This window comes from Pieris rapae, chromosome 10 (genome assembly GCF_905147795.1).
Source record: "Pieris rapae chromosome 10, ilPieRapa1.1, whole genome shotgun sequence".
NCBI lineage: Eukaryota > Metazoa > Arthropoda > Insecta > Lepidoptera > Pieridae > Pieris > Pieris rapae.
In genome coordinates, this window is record NC_059518.1 from 6,809,780 (window position 1) to 6,833,381 (window position 23,602).

Genomic DNA, 23,602 nt, shown 5'->3' on the forward strand with positions numbered 1-23,602 from the left:
CAAGAAATCCAAACTATATCGTGGCAGAAGTGATGATACGGGCTCGTGGATGACTGTTGACTATGACGATTACACTACAGAGACTGATGTGCCATTGTCAGACATAAGTAAGAAAGGCTTAGAACCTCAAAGTACTTTTGAAGAATCATCTGCGAGCTTGGTTGAATTTTTAAAACATGAAACAATGTCCCAAATTCCAGATAATGATACAGAACGGTTGCTTAAATCGAAACAGCCCACCGGTAGAGATGACTTATCTCTTAAATTAAAAAACAAAAATAAAATTATTGTTACTCCACCCCAGGAAAATAGTCCTACTGTTGAAAATATTCCATTCATAGATTCTAGTACATCAAAATCTGTACCAAAATCGGAATCAGGTGAACAAACAGGTAGTTCTGGTAGCACAAATGATGTATCGCCTACCGAGCAGAAAAATGAACAAAGAACCTTATTAACTGCCAAATCAAAACGAAGTGAATTATTAAAGTTAAGCGCGGAACGATCCAGAAGTTCTGAGTCAACATCGTGGACTAGTATAGAAAAAGATTTAAGTCCATCTAGTGCAAATATTAAAGGTAGTTCAATTGATGATGAATCTAGTGTCAGTTGTTCGATAGCACGGCCGTTAGGTATATCTCAAGATATTGAAAAGTTAAATAAAAAAGACCGTGAGTGCTTAGAAGAACTTAAGCAAGCTATGGAATATGGAGAAGAGCATTTGTTATCCCAACATACATTTTCTAGCGAACACTCTAAGTCGCCATCACCAATACCAGAATTGGGACGTATTGAAAGTCCTCGCAGTCCATCAAAATTCGGAACTAGAAAGTCACCGACTCCGACCTTGGAAAAACAAGGACCGGTTGATTCTCAAAAAGGACCGTCAGACTCTGAATCAAGTTCTGAGAGTTTAGATAAAACTGTTGAACAATTAACACGGCCAAGTGTAAGAAAAAGTGCTTTGGATAAAATTGGTAAATGTGTAATTGAAGAATCCGAATCTAGTCAATCTGCTACATCAAAAGACTCCGAAATAAAAAAGGAATTAGAAAGAACTGTCAAGAAAACAAAAATTGCTATTACTATTTCACAAGAAGATCAAAATACCACAATAGATTTTGATGACGATGGGAATGTTATAACATCATCATTTGAACGTGAATTAATGAAAAAGAGGGCATTAAAAGATACAGATCAAAAAAGTTCTTCCAAGTCTAGTATAGACACGACAACAACAACCCCATCTAAAGGATCTCTTAGTGTTGATGATTCATCGTCACGTCGTAAGTGTCGTCTTGACGAGCAAAAGAGTTCCTCTAAATCGAGTATGGATTCTAGGGGTTCACTTAGCGTTGAATCTAGAGGATCATTCGAAACAACTGAATCCACATCAGGTTCATTGGGAGAAGCTTATCGGCGAGGTGAAGAGTTAAAACCAACTTGGCGGCCGTTCTTCGGTGCTTCGGGAAGTGAAAATAGTACTAGTATTGAAGAAGCTTGGATTCCACAAGATCATGAAGGCTACGAAAGTCTAAATATTACTAAAGATGTTTTTGACTATGGAAATCAAAGAATGATTGATGATTTTCAATCATTTTCAAAGAATCCACCACTTTCAGCTAATACTTCAAAAGACTCTACGGATGCAGAGTTTACAGATGATCTTAACGATTTCCCAGTTAATTTTCTTTATCCATCAACTTCATCAACTGCTTCCGATGTCGTTATAGGTTATGGGCAAAATTTTGGACGTACCTTGTCTCGTATATCAGAACGTAGCACAGCATCGGAAAAAACCAGCGCTGATGAGGATTCTACCAAAGCATGTTCGAGATCCGAGAGTATTAACGAAGAATCACTGAATTCAAGTGACCATCAAGCTAGTCTCAGTTCTGATCCTCCAAGTAATGCAAATGTTGCATATATATCTGATACTGATAGAAGAACTTCGGCTGAGATGCCAGATATTCCCATCGACCAAACAAAAATTAGTGAAATGTATTCAGAATCAAAGAACGACACCGAAAAGAAGATTAAAAGGGGTGATGAGCCATGTTTACAAGCAAAATCAGGCGATGGAAACGTAAAAGGAGCGTCAAGCCTCTTTCTGCCATCTAAACAGTCATCAGCCAGTGAAAGTCAAGAGTCAGAAGATTGGCCTTTACCGGAATTACCGCCTCAAGTTCCAAAAAGAAATGAGTCATCTGAAGTGTCTCGTCAGAAATCCAGCGATATGGATGAAGTACCTTCACTTCCCTCTAGTGAGGGAGTTTTAAAAACTCCCATCGTTGATAAAGTACAGGTTTACTATATGAGTAACGAACCAGAACAAGCCACTAAAGTAACTATTCAGTCAGAGAGTTCGAAAGCACACTTAGGTTCGGATGATGATAGTGACACTCTGAATAACGACGAAGAACTAGAAAGGGACGTTCCAGAATCAAAGTCTGAAAAATCTCCCGAGCCAATATCTGATGATCCAAAGAAACCACAAATTATTCCTTACGATAAATCTGGTTACATGGTTGATCCTCTTGACAAACAAGTTGAAGTGGTATCTGTTAATAAAGGCACTATTCCTAGTTATGATAAATCTTGTTTAAGTTCAACTATAACTAAAGCTTCATGTTTTATGGGAGACGTAGGTTCTTGTTGTACTACTGCAGATCATAAATCATTTAATAACAAAAGTATCATTGAAGATAAAGTTATTATTAGCCAACCACAAAAATCGCCAACTAATCATAGTCCCGTTTATGATGATGATCACGGTTACACTGATGATGTGTTTGGTGCTGATAGTAAAAGTCTATCGCCAGATTTCGATAAAGGATTTTCTCAATTTAGTGGGCACAAGGTTTCTTGTGGATCGAACAATTCAGACACTTCAATAGATGATTTACTGTCACAAACAAATGCTGATGAAACAGTTCGTGCACTTGCTAAACTTAGTATTAGTGGTACAGGAACTTGTAAACGTTGTAGTCATAGCAGTCATTCTGAAGAGGAGACAAGTTCTTTTGGTACTGATTTGGATGGAACTGTAAAAATTGGGCTCCCCCAAAAAAAATGTACGCATAGCTCCCATTCTGAAGACACTTCAATTTGTTTAAGCATTTCAGAATGGTCTACTGGCACAAACACGGTTCGGCAATATGCCAACCTCTCTGCGTCTGAGAGTATTTCAGCAGTATCGATACCGAAGAGTGAAAAATCAGACAATACTACTCCGAAATCTTTTCCATCTTCGCATATTAGTAAAAAACTTGACCAACAGCCCAAAATTGGATCACAAACTGAAATCAGCTCTAAAAGTAGCAGCCTAGAAAAGAGTTCTGAGAATAATATCAAGTATGATAAACTATGTAGTTCTGAAACTACGATTTCTAAAAAGTGCATGGATAGTTCAGGCACTAAAAGCGATAGTACATTAACTCTTGCTCAGTCTATATCGGATTGGTCAGCAAGTACAAGTCATACGCTAGTTGCTACAGCTATGGAAGATCAGCCTGGTCAAGAAACATCTGATAATATCAAACACGAAACAATAATTATTAAAGAACCCAGCATTGAAGAGGATTTTGAATTCGAAATAGAAGACGATGATAAGCAATCTCCAATAAAAGACGGTGGCGTGAATGTTGAGGAAACATCGCAGCACTCTATGAACAGATTAGCAGCTAGTTCAGTAAAACCTGAGAAATTTTCGTCTGTTAGTTATAGTGACAGATCTGATAAATCCAGCTCCAGCTCTTTAAGTAGCCTTCAAAAGCACACAAATGGAATATTTAAATTTGACCAAAGATTGAAAGGCTATCCCTCTTCTTATGACCTATCACAAACGCGATTTCTTAAAGCTCCTCCCAAAAGCCTTAGCTATGAAGAACAAACTAATAGATTTATAAAGCCCACGCTTAGATGTCAAAGTGAAGATAGTGATTTTAAACCGTATTATGGTCAGCAATCCGAAATTGACATTGATATGCCTTCGCAATTGTATAGCCAAGAAGACAAACATACCGAACGATATCAAAGTCAAGAGTTTTCGAATATAATCCGGGAGGAAACGAGTGGTCAAATCATCAGATCTGAATATAAACCTTTGTCTAAACATGCCAGTTACGACGATAAAACACTGTCGAAAAATCAAATAAAGGAATACAAAAGTTCTCAACAATATCGTAGTAAACCTAAAAGTTGGTCTTTTCATGAGCATTACCTTGGGACTGCAGATTTGCCAGTTATATCAGTTCCAGAATTGCCACCCATACATAGAGACTTTCAAGAGAAGAAGTCTATTGAACGATCTGGAAAAACTCCATTGTCGAGATGTTCTCCTTACTATTCGAGTAGCCTTAGTTCAGAATCTCCACCAATTCAACCAATCAAAGCACCAGTTAAAAAGTCTTTGCTTGTTAGAAATATTTCTTTGAAAAGTCCTCCAAGTGGGAATGATACTGACAGTTCTTTGGATGTTATTCGGGATCCACGCGAGCGAATGAAGACATTTAGGCGAAAGAAGCAAGTAACTACGCGTAGGAGGCAGGAAAAAATACAAGATGTTTTGGAAGAAGATTCAACTAAAAGTCCATGTTCCTCTGAAAGTGATAAACTAAAAGGGACATATTTAGTAGTTGAAGACACATTACGAAGGATGGAGAGCTCCGAGTGCTCAGACAGCTATGTTCCAGAAGTCGAATCTGGTTCCTCGGAGCTGTCAAAAGCAGATTCCCAAAATTATGATGTTCAAGAAGTTAGCTACTCCGAAGATGAAGATCAACATGAGTATACTATTTATAAAAATGCCTCATATGATCAGCAAAACTTTCCAATTCCGATCGCACCAGTACAGTTTCAAGGTTTTGGTTCTTCTGCTGACGAAGATGAAATGGGTTTCCCAAGGTTCGATAGATTGGGACGACTACGTCACCCATATCTCGATTCTCAAGAGCCACCGTTTGTACCTGAGGATAGTCCTCCCAGGGCTTCATACTCTAATAAGAGCAGCCGTCAATCCTCATTAAAAAGGGTAAAGTCAGCTGGTGGGTATCGATCTGAGGATAAATCGCTTGGTGAGTCTTCTGGCCAGCACCAGATGAGGTCTAAATATTATAACGAACAAAGTGACAGGGACGATTCTGATGATTACGCATATCCTGTAGATACTATTAAACGGGCTCCAAAGATGACTAAATCTACTAGCTACTTATTGGAGCGCGGCGAATCTGTCGCCTACTCAGATTCTGATTTACCTCACGATAAAGATGAATTCGAGGCATATCGAGGCAGTCCCTACCCAGATCGGTATGAGGAGGAAGACATGTTTCAAACGCAAGAATGCTATCCGCAATTCGAGCATGACATGGAAAGTGAAGTTAGTCAACAGCGCTTTACTAGAGATCTTGACCAACGCTTTAGCTTGAACAACGTAGAACGGTTCTATTCCAGTCACTACGTGGACTCGCAGGCTTCCAGCGATAGCCCTGAGCAGAAATTCGATGTGTCCACTTTACCGCCTCCTCTTTGCTCGGACGATGAGCGCGATTAGACGCGACTTTAGACTCCCTATTGAGTGTAAATCCATTATTCGGTACTTCGGCCTTGTATAAACCTTTACTTTTAGTAATTCAATTCTACTTCACTTGTTATTAATATTTACCATTTACATTGTGACTTTGATATTTATTAAATATTAGCGTTAATCCCGAGTAAATCGATGCATGAACTAATTTACGGTACCTTTACCTAGCTTAATAATTTTAGTGGTATATCGTGGAATGAGAGTATTGTGGGAATCGGTATTTTATTGTGCCAATCGTTTTTTTTCTACTTTTTCAGTAATATCGGTATGTACCCATCGTATAATACTAAGATATAGTGCCAAATATTTCCGCCTTTTATTATTATTTTAACCTAATACTTAGAGTTCGAGGCTGTGATTCAGTTTGATTAATGCGCACAGATTCTGTTTCTTAATTAATGTGCTCAAATCATTTTAATAATTATAAAAACAGCACAATACCTACAGCAATACTCTTAATAATAATTTATATGATAGATGAACGATGTGCCAATGTCTGCTCAAAAATTCGCTATATAACTCAACTTAAAACTAAAAAATAACTTATCTAAGTGGGCGTGGTGGAAGTTTTATAATGTTGTCGTTTCGTTAGTCCTACAGTCCTACCGCTGTTGTTATTTCATTTGTTAGTGCTAACTGCAAATACAGACGCGACAGAAATGAAATGGTTCAATCACAATATTAGTTTTTGGACTAACGTGAATTGTTTAATTCAATATAAACTTACATTGGGCTCACTGTAATCATCGAACTTTATTATTTCGATGACATCAGAACGCGATTTTATTGTAAAAATATACATTTATATAGAGATTATGGGTTAATCTAGTCATTTTAAAAATTATTTCGTCTAACGATTATGTTATTTAGATAAGATACTTTAACGATTTCTTTGTATAATGTTGTGTTTGAAGTTCCATTTCACGTGTTCACGTCAAGTCATGCGCGACTTGAATGAATATCGTACAAGCGCCGTGTAGGCATTTCATTGTTTGTATGGCGAAAAACAACCACAAATGAAGCAATTATGTTCTTCAATTACGCAGTAAATTTTCGCTTCACCAGTCATTAAAAATTAACGAAAGTAACATTAAGAAAGTTAATATAGTTTAAGAATTTTATTAGGAAATTCACGCTGCCCCTACACCCCCCATTTACTGATAAAGTATATAGGTAATATTAACAATTAGAGAAATCGTAATGCATTATAAACAATTATCGTATAGTTGTAGCCGCTGTTAATTGTATTTGTTGAGACAATGTGTACTTTGAAAGCCTAAAGTATTTTTTGCACCTTATTTTATACCTGATCATAATATTGTGCATATCGAATACATTCGATTAAAAATTGCAGTTGTTAACATGATATCGACAGCATGTCAATATTTTCATTTTGTTCTTTAAAAATAGCTTTATGGTAATTATAAAACAAAACATATGAAGGGTACACATTGTCTCCGGCAAATGTGAACAGTGTTAGTTTCAATCCATACAATTATCCTATAATAACATATGGAACTGATAACAAACGCTTTATAATAAGGGCGAGATTATTGTTTTTTGAATCGTATGTGATGTTTACAAATCCCTTCTGTATTTAAAAGACTACGGTTACCATTACGCCTAGTAGCAGTATTATTTTGTCTTCTCGTTTGATTGGTATCACATCTGATGAGATGCTCTATCACATCTATCAATTTGTTGCTTTGTGTACTAAGAATGTTTTAAGTTCTATTACTTGTATTTTAAATGCACAAATACAACCCAAAAAATGTTATATTTTTTGGGTTGTATTTGTTTAGCTACACGACTTTGTAGTCGTGGAATGCAACGAATTCTAAAATAATACTGCTACAAAGTGAATAGTTTGCACGCTATGCCATGCCATGAATTAATATATCCATATAAATTAATCCTCAGGCTATTGTGTACCTTATAGACGTGAAATTTGTAGTTAGACGAAGGCAATTTAGGTTGGCATGGTGTGCTGTATGCTATCGAGAACTAGTTAGAGGATGTACGTTTTAATGTTTTTTTTCTTCTTTTAGATATATGTATGTGTTTTCTGAGACGAGTTTTGGGTCATTTTTAGTGAGACTTAAGTTAATATATACCCAAAACAAGCTGTTTCAACTGTATTAGAATTTGTTTTCGTACTGTTTGCGTTGTAGTGCTGATACTGATATATTACATGATTTTTTTTTAATATGACTGTCAAATATGATCTGTGGTCTAAAACTCGCCTCAATGACAAATTGTTATGAATTAGACATTGGAAATGTGATGTGGTTATAGTAGATAAAAATTTATATTATTTAATAATGTTAATTCTTGTGATCTTTAAACTCGCGGTTGATTGTGGGTTTTTACGACTTGTTTCATAATTCCTGTAATTGAATAAATTGGCACTTTTTTAAAAGATTTAATTTGCACTGAAGTGTATTATGTGGCTCACATTGACCGTGTAGTGTTCAATTATAAGTCGTTAAGTGTCCGAAGCAATTTTTAGGATTAGGGCGCGCCGCACTTCTGTCACATTTATTTATACAGTACTTCGTGTTATAAAAGGGTATACTGATAGACTTTAAGGAAATGTTGTAATGGAATGTGTGTAGAGAGTTTATTAACACAAACATATTTAATTTGTTATATCTTTTTTTAATACATAATATTCCAACGTTTTTGTCTCATTTGTCACAAGTGTTGATTGGTTGATTTAATGCACTGAAAGCGAAATTATTTTATATAATAGTTTGTGATTATGATTTATCATACATATGATAAATAAAAGTATGCGGCGCGCGAGTCATGTCAGTGAAGATGGTAGCTAGTGCAATAACTTTCATCAATAAATCGAATAGTATTAAGTATTTCGACTTTTCGATGGAGATTGTACAATCCGTATAGACTGTAATGTTAATATTTTATTCATTAGTTTATCGTTTTTTGAGGGATCGGTATGATATTGTATAGTTATATTTCGTTTTTTTTAATTTATATGTAAGTGTACGGTACCCCTGCAATACACTACCCTCAGGGTCGGGGATAGTTAAACAATAAATTAAAATTTAATGAATCGTTTTTTTTCAATTGAGTTTTACCTCGACATATGCCGCTGGGATGTTATGTAAGTCGTTTGTACATTTCGTACGTCCTTTGCATTTTATAATTACTATTTTCAGGTTTTTGTTATTTTATATTTTGTTTTTACAGGTTTAATGCATGATATAATTTTATGATTTTAATATCTTTTTTCCTTACAGAGACCTATTTTTTTGCATGTCATAAATATTATACAAACTTCAAAGCATTAGTAGATAGTTCGTATACTACAATTACTCATTTATTTTTCAAATTAATATATGACCTAGCAAACCATATACGCCTAGTTAGATTATTATTGTTCAAGACATTTTATTTTTCGTTTCTATACCCCAAACCTTTAGAATAAATTTAGCCCTCAATTTATAATTCCCACCGCACGATTTCCGACTATTAAATAATCAATATTTCTATTTACATACAGACGAAATATCGCCCGAGGACCACACGATATCATCGGCCAGTCTTTGTATGTCACCAAGCGCGGATTTAATTCCCTCTGGACCGCCGTTACACGCGTCCACACCACTGGAGAGGCGGACGTTAAATGGCTGCGTGGCTAGAGGGAGACAAAATAATAATAATGAGAAAGACAGAGATAGCGATATAATTAACCATACGGACGTTGTTGACGCAATCAATGGGAACGTACATGGTAAGTCTAAATTATTTAAATATATAAATAAAATTTTTCTGTAGTTTTTTTTAGCAAATCATTAACAACTTAATCCCAATCGTAAATATCAAGATTTACTTGATATCAAGTAAATCTTGATATTAACGTTAATAAATGAGTGATATCAATAAATCATTCACGAAATCTAAAATATACCCCGTAATTCACATAGGAAACGATTTAATTCAAACTCAAACTCAAAATTAATTTACACATAATATTATTGTGCAAAAAGGGATTACATATATTTTTATATATTTCAGTCAACGTAGTTTCGGAGTCCACGAGTATGGACGTGTTGAGTGGAGGCGAGAGCGACGCGGGCGACACGCTGAGTAGGCGGAATAATAATAGGTACATATGTTTTTTCTTTAAATTCCTTTTTTTTGACACTAAAAACTCTTTAATTAAACATTTTCTTAAGATATTTCGGATTACAATTATTCTTATCCAATGATTTTACTGTCTTTTCAGCTTATCGTCGCGTATGACGCTAGGTGATGTGACGTGTAAGCGCAAGGCCGGTGACGTCACGTACTACGTCGCTAAGGAACTACTGATGACGGAACGCACCTACAAGCGGGACTTGGAACTTCTTACTGTTGTAAGTGTCATAGTTAAGTACTCTTGGATGCAGCTTGTAAATGTATTGTTTGTGGAACTAAATAAAAGTGCTGACGACCACTCCTTACCTTAATTCATTGACACGACTTAGCGGGATGTGACTGGTATGTCAAAAACCTGTTGTATATACATTTTTATTAATTTTACATACTATTTATTATCTTATTTACGTTTCAAATTTTATTTTATTTGAAACTTTATCGACACTTCACAAAAACTGGTCTTGTTCTTTCCGCACGTATGGATGCGTACACGTGCCTGTAAAATGACTTATTCTTTGATATTGTAATCGTTTAATTATTAAATCAATTAATTATTTTTATCATGGTGGCTATATATTCAACATTATTAACGTCTAGGTAACTCTCTGAAGGTTACCTTCAGTGTTCGAGTAGATTAAACGTTGCAAACATGTGTATATTTTACATTCATATATTGAGGCTTTATAGAAATAAATAAAATAAATTTTTAGGATCCCGATAAACTCCATTTTCGGTAACCACTAAACCGAAAGTCATCCATCCGTATATCTTTCATATGTTCAGAAAAACTTTTCAGACTTGGTCAAAACGCGTAGGGTCTATTGGTCGCACGGCGTCTTCGGGGGCTGAGGCAGCGGCGCTAGCGAAGGCCTGTCTCGCCCTGGAGCCTCTTGCTTTGCCCGCGGGTGCTCTACTGGCGAGACTTGATAGAGCACTGGTCACCTCAAATAACAGGCATGGTAAGCTTTAATGATTTTTCCTGTTGGATCATGCCCCTTACTAATACTGAAAAAGGTTTAAAATCAGGTCATCCAAGAGTTTTACAGAGTTTTTCTTAGAATTTAGCTACATCAAAAGAATATAAATTCTGCAAGATGAAAATATAATTTCTTTTTTTAAAGTAATTTTTAGCGATTGTTTTAATACGGAAGGACTTAATATTAATTGGTAATAGTTAAACAACAAGATATTTTCAATTTATTTTGGTCTTCCAGATGTCGAAGAACCGGAGTATAGAAAAATAGCAGATTTACTCTTTGACTACTTGTCTAATACGTATGATGTGAGTATTTTTATACATTTCATATAGTTTTTATTAAACTGATTATATTTTTATTTTACAATATGTTTCATATAAGCTTGTAGTAGTTTTATGTCTTAGATGGAAATAATAATTAAGTAAATATTTAAATTTAATTTGAGCACCGTCCTTATAATCGAGGCATTGTTTTGGGAGACTTCATATAAGTTTTTCAACACCAAATTATATGCATTTTTATACAATTCCAATACGTTAATTTGTGTATACGTAATACTAACGTACAATTCGTCAGGCATACGCAGAGTATACGGAGCAAGCGGGCACTTTAGTGGCGTTAGTCGAAAGTGCTAGACGTCGCGGAGGGGCGGCGTCTCGTGAAGCAACCGCCTTCGACCTCTCTTCACCTCTGCCACTTGCCTGTCTCCTGCTTCGCCCCTTGCACAGACTGCTGCATTATTGCACCTTGACACATGGTATTACATATGTATACTAGTTATATTGGCGTTGACATTTAAATTACTTATTGTAACATACATACAACATAACAAAATATGTTATCTTCTTATATATAAAATTATTGTGTCACGGGGTTACTAACCGAACTCCTCCGAAACGATTACAAACATGAAATTTTGTGTGCGTATTGGGTAGGTCTGAGAATCGAACAACATCTATTTTTCATCCCCCTAAGGGTGGTCCCCCCTAAATTTTCACCCCTCTACAATCATCCCTTATGTTTTTTTGTTAATTATAAACTTTTATTTTTTGGCACAAAAACATGACAAAACAACGTTTGCTGGGTCAGCTAGTATAATAGAAATATGTAAAGAACTCAAACATCATTCCTTCCCGTCAAACGTGTTATACAAATGTGATCTTTAATATTTTGATTTTTTTGACAGAACTATGGTCAGCAACATGCGGGCAGCAAGCCCTGTCTGCGCATGAGTTGGCAAGCAAAGCTGCAAGTCTTGCACTCACACAGCTGAGACACGTCGAGAACCATGCCACGCTTTGTCAGCTGCAAAGGGATATTATTGGTAAGACTGTACAGTATTGTTTATAATGACTGACAGCAGATGTCTCTGATATGCGGATAGTCACCTAATGCTACGTATAGATGGCGCAATTTGCATAAAAAATAAATTCTCAGATACCTTAAGTCATAATCTAGTCTCTTCAAATGGTTTAACCGCTCTTTAAACTAGATTTAAGTCTGAGTGACGTCTAAACGGTCCTTAAAATAACAACCTAACAAATTTACCCACACACTCAGATTTACAAAAATTGACAACTTTTTAACTATTTACTAACTTATAATCTGTATTCGGTAAGGTTTTTTTGTTATTATGATATAATTTTTTTTTAATTGTGCCTTGAATACTGAAGTTATTTTTAATTATAGTTCAAGGCAATACCAATTGAAGGTACAAATTACAATTACATTTCGACATATTTTTTTTTACAGGATATGACAAGTTACTTGTAGCGGAACGCGAGTTCATAAGACTCGGATGCGTCTACAAGCATTCGTCCAAAGGTCTTCAACAACGGATGCTGTTTTTGGTGAGTACAATTATGGATACAAATGTTTAAGTATTCTTTTAAAAAAAGACTACGCCTTTTTTCTAAAATTATACTTAAAAAAATTAAAATTATACCCACTAAAACTACTCAAAATTTTGAGAAAAGTACTTGAAACGACGGCAACACACTTGCAAGCCTTCTGGCAATCTGAGTGTCTATGGGCGGCGGTATCACTTAACATCGGGTGAGCCGGTGCTCGTTTGCCTCCTATTACATTAAAAGAAAATTATATATTTTTAAGGATACTTTCTACATTTTTCTTGCCATCAAGGTTATCCTTAAATCTGTAATATACGGCTTTTATAAAAAACGTGTTTAGTTATATGTTTGTTACATTCCAGGAAATAATGTACACTGGACATGTAGTTTTGCACTTTTAATTGTTATTGAACATTGAATAAAGAATTTTTGAAATTGAATTGAAAACCTGTAACATAAATATGAAAGCATTATGTAATGCTATATAACAGTGCAGTGTATCTAACAATTTAAACATGTTTACAGTTCAGCGACTTACTACTGATAGCATCAAAGTCTTCAAGCGGACACTTCCGTGCGCATAGTGTTCTTCCTCTGCACCGGCTGAGACTAGAACCTAGCGATCTACCGCACTCCATCAACGTAGTCGGTAAGTCTGATTAGGCTCCAGAAGATAAACCACTCCTTATATGGAAATTGTATTCGTTTTTACAACAAACTCCCAAGCGAAATTAGAGAATTATCAATAAGTAAATTAAGTAATAAAGCCTTTTATAAATGTGACGAATACCTAAATGATCCTAATCCTTGGGATTGATTTGCTCCAGTTCAAACAATTTGTATTAAAAACTTGGCGATTGAAAAGAGTGGCGGAAAGTTTCTTGCCAGTTCTTCTTACCCGCTCTACGCCCTTGACTTGCGAACTGGTGGTGATTTCAACAATTGACTTGATTTCAATGACATTAGTTATATATATATTTTTTTTTCATCTGTTGTTGAAGAAATATCGTCACTCTTGAACATCGACATTAGTGGGTTAAGTAGGCGTGTGGGTACAGCGCGAGTACAAAATATTTTTTGCAATTTGCCACACGTAACTGATAATTATATGCGACTTTACCATATAAATTTAATTTATCTTAATTAAAATATTTCAGATGAAGAGTCCACAGTTTTGATAAGTATGAGCAATGACGTGGAATACTCGGGTTGGTGGGAATCGCTTTCCGATAGTATTGAGGCTGCACAAGATTTACGCACGCTCGTCGATACGCAACTCACACATATTGATAATGACACAGGTACTTTTTGAGCTTGAATATATATAGAAGACTAGCGGATCCGACAGACGTTGTCCTGTCTACACGTCTTTAATTTCAAAATTTCAATTTTTAATAAGCCATTTTGATGAAAATTATTATTCAAATGTTATGACAATATCTAACGATCCAGCACATGGTCACACACGATATAACACAATGATAACAAAACTTTTTTTAAATTTCGGGACAGACTAAAATTAAAATTCGAATATTATTTAAAATTTGACACTGCGATGGTAGCGCCGTCTGTCGGATCCAATGTAAAACATTCCAAAATCAACAACAACTAATAAATTGAAAATTAATTAAAAAAACATTGTCCAGCGGACAAAATTGTGAATCTAAACCATTCCCAGATCCCCTTGAACACACACAAAAAATTTCGTCTAAATCGGTCCAGTCGTTTAGGAGGAGTTCAGTCACATACACACGCACACAAGAAATATATATATTAAGATATATTTTTGGTTTTAAATTTGTCAAATCTAATACACATAATATATCAAAAACGTCACATATATATAAATTACGATTAACTATTACGTATACGCACACAGAGAACACGGACGTAAATACGAACGTGTCAACGTCGAACGCGCTCAGTTACGTATGCTGGCATCGCGCTACTTCGCTTACTAGGGATCATCTACACCTCGCACTTAGAGTAAGTTGAATGCAATTTATTACTAATTTTAAAGTAATAAATAATACGCGAAGACTTAAAAACACCAATCAGTGGTGTTTCAAGCTTTTAGGTCTGGGCTTCAGATCTGTTTCGTGAGATCAGGCTTCTGTGCCAGAAAATACTTAATTGGTAATCATCCGGGCCCTGAACCTCTAAGATGATAGTCGTAATCTGAAGCGATTTGAATACATACATGTACGTTATATCTTTATAGCATAATTGAAAGATTTTAACATCTTTTACATAATAGTTTATTCTTCAATACCATATAGTAAGTCCATATTTACAAGATTATTGGGATTGTATGTTACATATTTTTATTTCTTCAGAGTCAGCTATCCGGTTACTTACTTCGTAAGTTCAAAAACTCGCACGGCTGGCAGAAGCTATGGGTTGTGTTCGCGCTCTATTCGCTGTTCTTCTACAAGAGCTGGCAGGACGAGACACCTCTCGCGTCACTGCCGCTTTTAGGGTATGTATACACACTTTGTTGTAATATAAGTTAAATGATTAATATAATAAACTACCCACAAATATAAAAAAAAATATTTTTTCTTCCAACACATTGAAATCGATGCTAAGTGAATATTAGTGCTAAACAAAATACTTTTAATTTCATTTCTTATAATTAATTTTAATTTAAATGTCTTTGGTTACTTTTACTTTTCAGTGTATTGCATATACGGCTATCGCGAATTTTGATTTGATTTGAAATAAATAGATAGTTTAAAGACCTTCACAGACTTAAAAATGTGTTACACTGATCTGCTATAACCATCTGTTGAATTTTATTTATCTTTGGTATAATCGAATATTACTTATTTAGTTATTCTTATGTTAGGTACAGTGTAAGCGCCCCTTCTCCTACCGACGGAATTGAAAAGGACTTTGTGTTCAAGCTGCAGTACAAGAGTCACGTGTACTTCTTCAGAGCGGATAGTAATTTCACCTACAATAGGTGAGTATTTTCAAGGGAATCTTAGTAATAAGTAGATGCACAAATATGGTTGTGTTGCAGCAGGCGGCTCACCTGATGTTAAGTGATACCGCCGCCCATGGACACTCTCAGTGCTCGCGTGTGCGTTGCCGGCCTTTTTTGTGTATTCACTTACAAACGTTATTCTTATTATTTCCAGGTGGACGGAAGTGCTGCAAACTCCGATGATGCAATCTCGTCACAATTGTTAAATTTAAACAAATTCTAGAAACCAAACGTTAAATTATATAGGAACTTCTTGTCTTAGGGCCTGTCTCATAGAAAATAGTGCCATATATCGTGTATTTTAAAAAAAACAAATTTAAAATCAAAAATAGCTCGAAACGGCCTGGCATATATATTTAAATGACAGGATTTGACAAATATGGTTTCGCTGATATTTGACCAATATGACTGACGTTACAGATAATAATTTAATATATGTTCAATAATAATTTTATAGGCGCTTAATAAAGTACAAAAATTAGACATTCCGCAATTTAAAGCTTTGTTTTAACATTGGCCTAATATCAAGTAATTTCTCTATTCCAAGCAGCAATTGTTAACAAAAGCCTAACAAATATATGAATAGGAAAATGGCTTCCCGAAATATTATCTTGTCTTAAATGATTCCTTGATGTTTTTTTTTGTGTAAACACCCTTTTGCGTGTTGCCAGACGAACTAAAGCCTTATTATTAATGTACTAGAAGCTTCAAATACTAACGGCCTTTTACAATACGTAGGTTAAAGTTATATTTGTTACCATGTTACTATATATATATACTATATATACATGGGTAATATATACCATACTAACCAGGGTAATATTTAGAAACTTAACGCTAAATGTGACTTCCGTATGTCAATGTTTTGACATATAGGAGTCATATTTCAAGAAATCTATATCTAAGGCCGGTTTTCTCCATATATATAACTTATGTTTAAAATTATTTGAAGCTTATAGTTCGTTCTTTCTCAATAAAACGTTTATCAAGGCAGAAATATTAATTTGTATATTTCTAAAGTCAAGAAGTTAAGTTTTAGATTGTGAATGAACGTTTTGAACTAGATCTAGAGCTGATCTTCCGTTATTGGTGCGGCGAAGAACCCGTCAGCTTCTTACAAACTGTTTTATTTATTGACATCTTACTAGAAGTATTAAAATAAAAAGTCCAAATATGAAAATGTCCTATCTAGTGACGTAAATATCAGATTAATTTGCGGTTATGATTTTGAAATCAAATGTTATTTTTTACAATTACAGTCCATTTGAAAGAATAAGTATACTTAAATTTATTATAATTTAAGTGAGACGAAGATGAAGAAATGTCCAAATTTTAAGACATTAATTTATTTATGGTTGTATTTAATATACATCTCCAATAGATTTGTATAGATATAGATGAAAGCAATAAATTTTACAATTATTGAAATGCATTTGTTTTACTTACCAAACACCATTATACCCTAGTGTTAAGTTTATCACTGATTTGTTATTATTGTTATTTTTGCTCGATATATTAGGCTATTATCTTATATCTTTAAACGAGCAATTCTTGTATATATATATATATATGTAATTGGAATCTCGGAATCGGCTCCAACGATTTTAATGAAATTTAGTATACGGGGGGTTTCGGGGGCGATAAATCGATCTAGCTAGGAATCATTTCTAGAAAATTTCATTTTATTCGTGTTCTATCACACTCATTATTTTTTTCTTTAAATTAATAACTTTAAAAAAACCAGTTCAATTTTTTTTATTATTCTGTCGGTAAGATCGAAAAATATTATTCATATTTCATCATTTTATTAGTATGTAATTCGTACTTATATAAAATTTACAAAAAACACGATTTATAAAAATAAAAAAATACCGAGCAAAGCTCGGTCATCCAGGGTCTGGCTGAATAAAACAAAGTAAACAGTTTCAAAAGTATATTTCTCTTTTAGGTGGATTAATTTTTGACAATTATTAATTAAATATTTGGTTTCATAATTTTATTATTAAAATCTAACATCAATACAAAAATCTATAAAACATTGACTACACATTACGTATATCAGATCCCAATAATATTTACAGATACGAGATCATTTTATTTGGTAAAATGGAATTGCAGATTTTAAAATAAGTAAATAATTGATAAAAAAAATATAAATGACTATTTGTTATACATTTAGTGAATAAACATTAGTAAGTCTTTCGTTAATGTCATAACTATATATTGTTTGGGAGATGAGATATATTGGTATCCATTCTTATGTTCATGGTTTATAAAACTTGGTAAATCAAATGTCGCTTGGTCCCAAACATTCAATATTTCAAGAACTCAATTACACAATGCACACATAAACACTAACATAATAAATAATACACAGTAAATACTTGACTATCTCTTCCTTTGGAAGACTTAGCGTTTTGACATCCCCTTTAAATCTTATAAAAATTAATTTAATATAAACTTTGGCATTTCTACATTTGCTAGATTATCTTTGTCATGTAATTATCACTAATTAAAATCTAATGACACGAATGAATAATTAATTGGAAGCAACTTTTTATGCTTTGTGCGATTATATTATAATATGATAGATTTCAAAATAAAAATAATGGCACCGATCACCGATTCTCTATTAAAGCAATAACTTCTAATCGCTAAGCGCCGAAGGTTTTATAATGAACGTTGAATTTCTTAAATCAACGACCCCTTGTAATTACGACTGTTTGAACATAGAACTCGAATGTAACAAATAACTATATAGAATTAATATACAATTATCTCGCTTGCCATTCAAATCTATATAATAATATAATTAATTTAAGTATACATAAATAAGCAGCTCGATACATCTTCTTGAACTATCAAACACATATTATATGGTATATTATAATATTTATCATACAAATAATTGATGATGATAAATATTATAATATACCATGATTATTGGAACAAAATGAATTTAAAGTTATATAGTAAATCGTGCCAATGGCATACGCACGTTTCAATACAAATATTTGACACAGATCTTAAACGTTAGTAATCTTTCAAAATGATAGACACAGAAATTCTGAGCAAGGAACGATATACCTTAATCCTAAAAGATCTAAGAAATACTCTTTAACGGATATACACGCGAATTTATTATCCACAAGACACATAGATCGTACAGTAAGATAATTATGCTTATAAATCTGTTAGAATTTTTTAACCGACTTCAAAAAAGAAAGAAGTGGTTATCAATTTGACTTATGTTTTTATTATTTAACGTGTATGAACATCAAAGACAAGATCAACGAGTAGTAAACCCTACCTTCACATTCGAGTTGTGACCTCTTTCTCTTCGCTGACTTCTCTTCTCCTCTCCTTCCTGCTTCTGAAGAAGGAGCCAGTCGTCACGGAACGGAATCGAAAGGAGCCCGGTGCCCCATTTGAAATGCTGTTTCCAGAACCTTCCTTATCTTCCACAATCTTCGAGGAGCGAAGACTCGGCCTGGTTTTGTAGGAGAAGCTGGCGGCTTTTAAACGAGCTCCGATACCCAGTTTAGTGGGGATGGGTTCGGGAGAGTCGTGGGGTACTGTGGGAGTGTGTGGGGCAGAGAGGCTGCCCACCACTGGGGGTGCCATGTGGGGTCTTCGAGAAACCATGCTGCTGGAGTGCGGCCGTATCCCCAGCTCCACGTCAAGACCGTTGCTGTGTATTAAATATTTATTATTATAGTTTCTGGTTGTAAATCAAATGTGTCAACCCAAGAGCTGTGAGGAGTAAAGAAAATGCATAACAAATGGTTTTCTTAAAATTTCAAATCAGAAACCCCGAACTAAGAATCTAAACAAAAGGGCGTATTTTAAACTGAATCAGTCTCATACTCATTCGCTGTAAACTTTACAATTGTTGACCGCAATAATTAATCAAAAATATACTAACGTGGTGCTCTGTTCGTGTCGTGTGTGCGCTCGCCTTAAGTTAGTCGGGCGGTTTGACCGTGCCGTGCGTCGACGTAGAATGCTGTCACTCGCTGCTATAAATATTTTCATCATTATTTTGGATTATTGTTCTCAATAATTTAAAGCTTTCGCAATATTGCTTCAAGTAGTCAAATCCATATAAAAAGGGTTGACCGAGATAAGAATGGTAACTTTTTAGTTTAATAATAATTTTTAATTGTTTTTTGAAATATTCTGCAAAATTTATATCACTAAAGTCACAAATAGTAACATATGCACAACTAAAGACTCAAGGAACCAATTTCTCCTGCACAAATCTTGCGTTTCCTCTCAGTGTCGACTCGATAGCGCATGGCAATATTAGTGCAATTAGCATTAGTGTTGGCAGAAAATAAGTTTGCTAGTGTCATTAGATGCGCAAAAGTCGTTTTTAAGTTACTTAAAGCACATGCGCAAACGTTCCCCTTACCAAGGAGTACCTGGCGAAACAGAGTGCCGTTTTAACCATGGCATCTGATTCCAAAAAAAAATTTCTAAACTTTGATCTTGATAGAGATTAAAATCCGCGTTATTCACATGTATGTTTCAAGCTTTTTGGTTAAAACTTATTCTTTACGTTCAAAAGGCCGGCAACGCACTAGCCTTCCGAAATTGAGTGTTCATGGGCAGCAGTATCATTTAACATCTAATGAACCTCATACCCGATTGCCCTCTGCTACCCTCTTTTTCTACAGAAAATCACTTACTGGCCACATCCAAGGGGTGTGTATAGATCCTCCGCCTGGCCTGCAGCATGGTGTAGACGAGGGCCGCAAGAGAGCGGGGCGCTGGTGGGTGCGGGGGCGGCCCCGCTCCTCTTCCTCGACAGCTGCTCACCCACCACGTCTCCATGTGTCCCTTGCCCTTCACCGCAACCGTCCCTCGGAGCACCACTCCATATCCGCGACGCTCTAGCATCTATGGTTAATTGAATTTGCCTATTAATAGTTGTACAATTACAACTATATGGAGTCGTTGAAAGGCTGATTAATAGCCGTTCAAAGGATGATTTTCTATATGGAAAGAAAAGTGTGGACAATTAGGCATATTAACCAAATTCGATTGAAAAGAGTACTTTACCGTAAATGTGTATTAGATTAATTACTATATATATAGTAGGTATACATATTTAATTAATACTAGAAGGCATAGATACTTATTATATAGTTTGATAAGAATTGTAATTAATTTCGATGTCAGACGTAAAGTATTAGAAGTACCTTATAAATTATTTTACCAAATTATTCGAAGGCGCCAATAAAATAAATATCACCAAGGTAACAAAATGCTTCTAAAATTCAGAAAAAATCCTTTCAATTTTAAATTAAAGAAGTCACTAAAAAAAACATTTATAAATAAATGGTCACATAACAAGCCATGTACTGAAAATCGAGACTTCTTAAAAATGTGACTTTAGAAAAGAACTACTCACTTGTTTAGTGTATTTGGTTACTTGTATGCGATTCATAGCCCCAGTGGACTCCATACGCGAGGCTTCGTTCACCGTATTCCCCCATATGTCATACACGGGCTTACGAGCACCAATCACTCCGCCCACTAATGGCCCGCAACTGATACCTTTACAATGTAACATTTTTAGAATACTTAAAAAATAACACACATGCATTAAATATTTTAAGTCGTAAGGGATACGACTTCAAATAAATCCAAAATTATTGTGCGGATCGGGGCAGGCAGTTTTAAAACGATATGTATATTTAAGAATAAGGCTACTAAATGTATCTGGTTTTCAACATAATGATTTACGAGTGGCTAGTTGAATATAATTACAAAAAAGAAGAAGTAAATCAATGATAAAAATAAGAATGATTGTATTTTAATATTGATTTTAAGATATTCTTACCAACTCGAAGGCGGAACTTATTAAAACTGTGTTTGTTAATCTCTTCCAATGCATCGCGAAGAGCGAAGGCATAGTCGACTAAAGCACAAAGATGTTCGCAATCGTCATCTCCTTTCTGAAATACAAATTATTCATAAAACTACGCTACCCAGCTAAATATACTGTAAACCTAGAACAAATATATAGTGAAGTTTCTTAGGTCTTACCTTATGATCGGGATTTAAGCCTGAAGCAGCCATGTATGTAGCACCAATTGTTTTTATCTTCTCAATGCTTTTGAAACGTGGTTGCATCAGCAGTTTGTCAAAGTCAACTATAGAACAAATATACTTTATTGCATTTCTTATGTTCTAATATAAGCATTTAATAAATAGAACAGCCTTAACCTAAAAAAAATATAATAACTAAAATATATTTAGAAAATGAGTCCCTTTATGCAAGGTTCCGAAGATATTTCCTTAATTATAATAAGACATTTGCTTGAAAGTTTTATAATTTTTACCGTATTGTTGTTAATTCATCCATCATATGTACCAATTTCAAGCTAAAGCTTGTTTAAGGAGAACCAAAAGTTAAACTAGATTTCGTTATGTATAAGCAACTAATAATAAATAGTAATGTTGGTCGTAGTTAAAAATTGAAGCCAATATATTTTGAATAAGATGACACTAAGGACAAAACATTAAATACCGATTAAAGTTTTTTAATTATATATGAGAGATGTTTCGGCCTAGTAGCCTCGCCCGACTCTCAGCCGTAAGTTTGAAGGCTATGCACCTATTGACTTTCTGTCTGTGCGCATTGCCTTGCACGGAAATGGAAAACCTTGAGGACCCCGGCCTGACTTCGACCCATAAAGTCGATGGCGTGTGTCGGGCACAAAAAGCCGATTTCCTTGCGTATCAGAAAAAGCAAGTGATCATGAAATTTCTAGTGATTAATTGATAATGAATCAACTCAGTGTATATATTGTAATTGTATTACCAATATGGCTATAAAATTGGGTGTACTGTCACCCAATTTACCACTGGGTTAAATGTTTTTGTATGCCAAATCATAAAAATTCGGGCTGGGCCACCGTTATCACGTAGGTATAAAAATATTACCAGACATCCCAAATATTTACAATAAATCATGAAAATCGGTGATCTGCTGTTTCTGAGGAGTATAGCGAGTGAAAATGTCACGAATTATATATAGATTATATATTCCATTAGATGACTATGTTCCTGTCGAGGTGCTATGACGTCCATAAAACCATAAGTTTAATAAGATTTTTTATAAAGAATAGAATCTATATCAAAGGTATCGAAATGCATTTAAATTGGCTTCGGTATCATAAGTGTAAGCAAGATTATTTTATTAATATTGTGGTTAATGCGTTACTGCTTCTGGCGTGAGGTGATTTAATATTACTATATTAAAGATTTAAATAATAATGCTGAGTGTGAGAAATAAATATTTAAAAGGTACATTACAAATAATCTCGTTGAGTAGTCGCATGCAATCCACGGCCTTTTGCTCCGAGTAGAATTCGTGGAAGTTGGGAATACCCGCAAACATCACGCCTACTTCGTCCCGCCATTGAGAATACAACTCCTGTCAAATTAAAACATAACTTTTACATCATAAATATATGGTGAGACAATTTTATAATAAATTATGTATTTTCCATATGAGTAACGCATTACGGCGAGGTAATGCTGCCCCATTAATTTTACATTTATATTTATATTTATTAGTTTGGGTAAAGATTATATTGTATACTATTGTATTCTAGATAAATATAAATACTTCGAATGTGTAATTATTGAGCAAAAACATCTCAATAAGTTGAATACTGTCCGATTGTTTAAGTCTATTTTTGTTGTACACCGAGAACAGTTTTTAATTAAATTTTGGTTTCGAATTTACAACTTACATCAGGACACCGATCTTTGCTTAGGAAATGGTTCACCACGTGATCCGGCAATATATGCTTCAAGAGGTGCCGGTTCATCCTCTGCGTCTCTTTCATCTCCTTGAGATCATGCTCCGCTTGCAGCTTCCAGAGGAAGTCCAGGCGTGACGTCACTTCCACTAATCGCGCGTGGTACACTACGATCACCAGGAACATCACCATTAGGATCATCATCTGGACGTAGAACGGGAGTTGCCTGCAATTGGATAATTCATTTTCTATTTTGGTAT

At 34.7% G+C, this 23,602-nt stretch overlaps 2 protein-coding genes across 4 annotated transcripts in view; one reads left to right on the forward strand and one right to left on the reverse strand.

Moving 5' to 3' along the window:
• The window catches only part of LOC110992293 (FERM, ARHGEF and pleckstrin domain-containing protein 1), a 54,238-nt gene extending 37,246 nt beyond the window's left edge, over positions 1-16,992 (forward strand). For both annotated transcript variants that reach the window (XM_045629681.1, XM_045629682.1), the window contains 14 exons: positions 9,111-9,341; positions 9,626-9,716; positions 9,837-9,966; positions 10,545-10,707; positions 10,963-11,030; positions 11,302-11,482; positions 11,912-12,049; positions 12,478-12,575; positions 13,101-13,224; positions 13,733-13,876; positions 14,455-14,561; positions 14,912-15,054; positions 15,424-15,540; positions 15,719-16,992. In XM_045629681.1, the coding sequence (XP_045485637.1) occupies positions 9,111-9,341; positions 9,626-9,716; positions 9,837-9,966; positions 10,545-10,707; positions 10,963-11,030; positions 11,302-11,482; positions 11,912-12,049; positions 12,478-12,575; positions 13,101-13,224; positions 13,733-13,876; positions 14,455-14,561; positions 14,912-15,054; positions 15,424-15,540; positions 15,719-15,770 (1,787 nt within the window). In that variant the 3' untranslated portion in view covers positions 15,771-16,992. The remainder of the gene's footprint in view (positions 1-9,110; positions 9,342-9,625; positions 9,717-9,836; positions 9,967-10,544; positions 10,708-10,962; positions 11,031-11,301; positions 11,483-11,911; positions 12,050-12,477; positions 12,576-13,100; positions 13,225-13,732; positions 13,877-14,454; positions 14,562-14,911; positions 15,055-15,423; positions 15,541-15,718) is intronic.
• A 534-nt stretch (positions 16,993-17,526) lies between these two features.
• LOC110992313 (adenylyl cyclase 78C) overlaps positions 17,527-23,602 on the reverse strand; it is a 63,188-nt gene continuing 57,112 nt past the window's right edge. The window contains exons 23-30 of one of the 2 annotated variants that reach the window (XM_045629819.1): positions 23,334-23,568; positions 22,891-23,011; positions 21,619-21,725; positions 21,413-21,527; positions 20,981-21,126; positions 20,256-20,466; positions 19,490-19,580; positions 17,527-19,255 (exon numbers count right to left, since the gene is read on the reverse strand). In XM_045629819.1, coding sequence (XP_045485775.1) covers positions 18,877-19,255; positions 19,490-19,580; positions 20,256-20,466; positions 20,981-21,126; positions 21,413-21,527; positions 21,619-21,725; positions 22,891-23,011; positions 23,334-23,568 — 1,405 coding nt within the window. In that variant the 3' untranslated portion in view covers positions 17,527-18,876. Of the gene's footprint in view, positions 19,256-19,489; positions 19,584-20,255; positions 20,467-20,980; positions 21,127-21,412; positions 21,528-21,618; positions 21,726-22,890; positions 23,012-23,333; positions 23,569-23,602 lie in introns of both variants that reach the window. The other variant, XM_022258072.2, reaches the window with a different exon arrangement.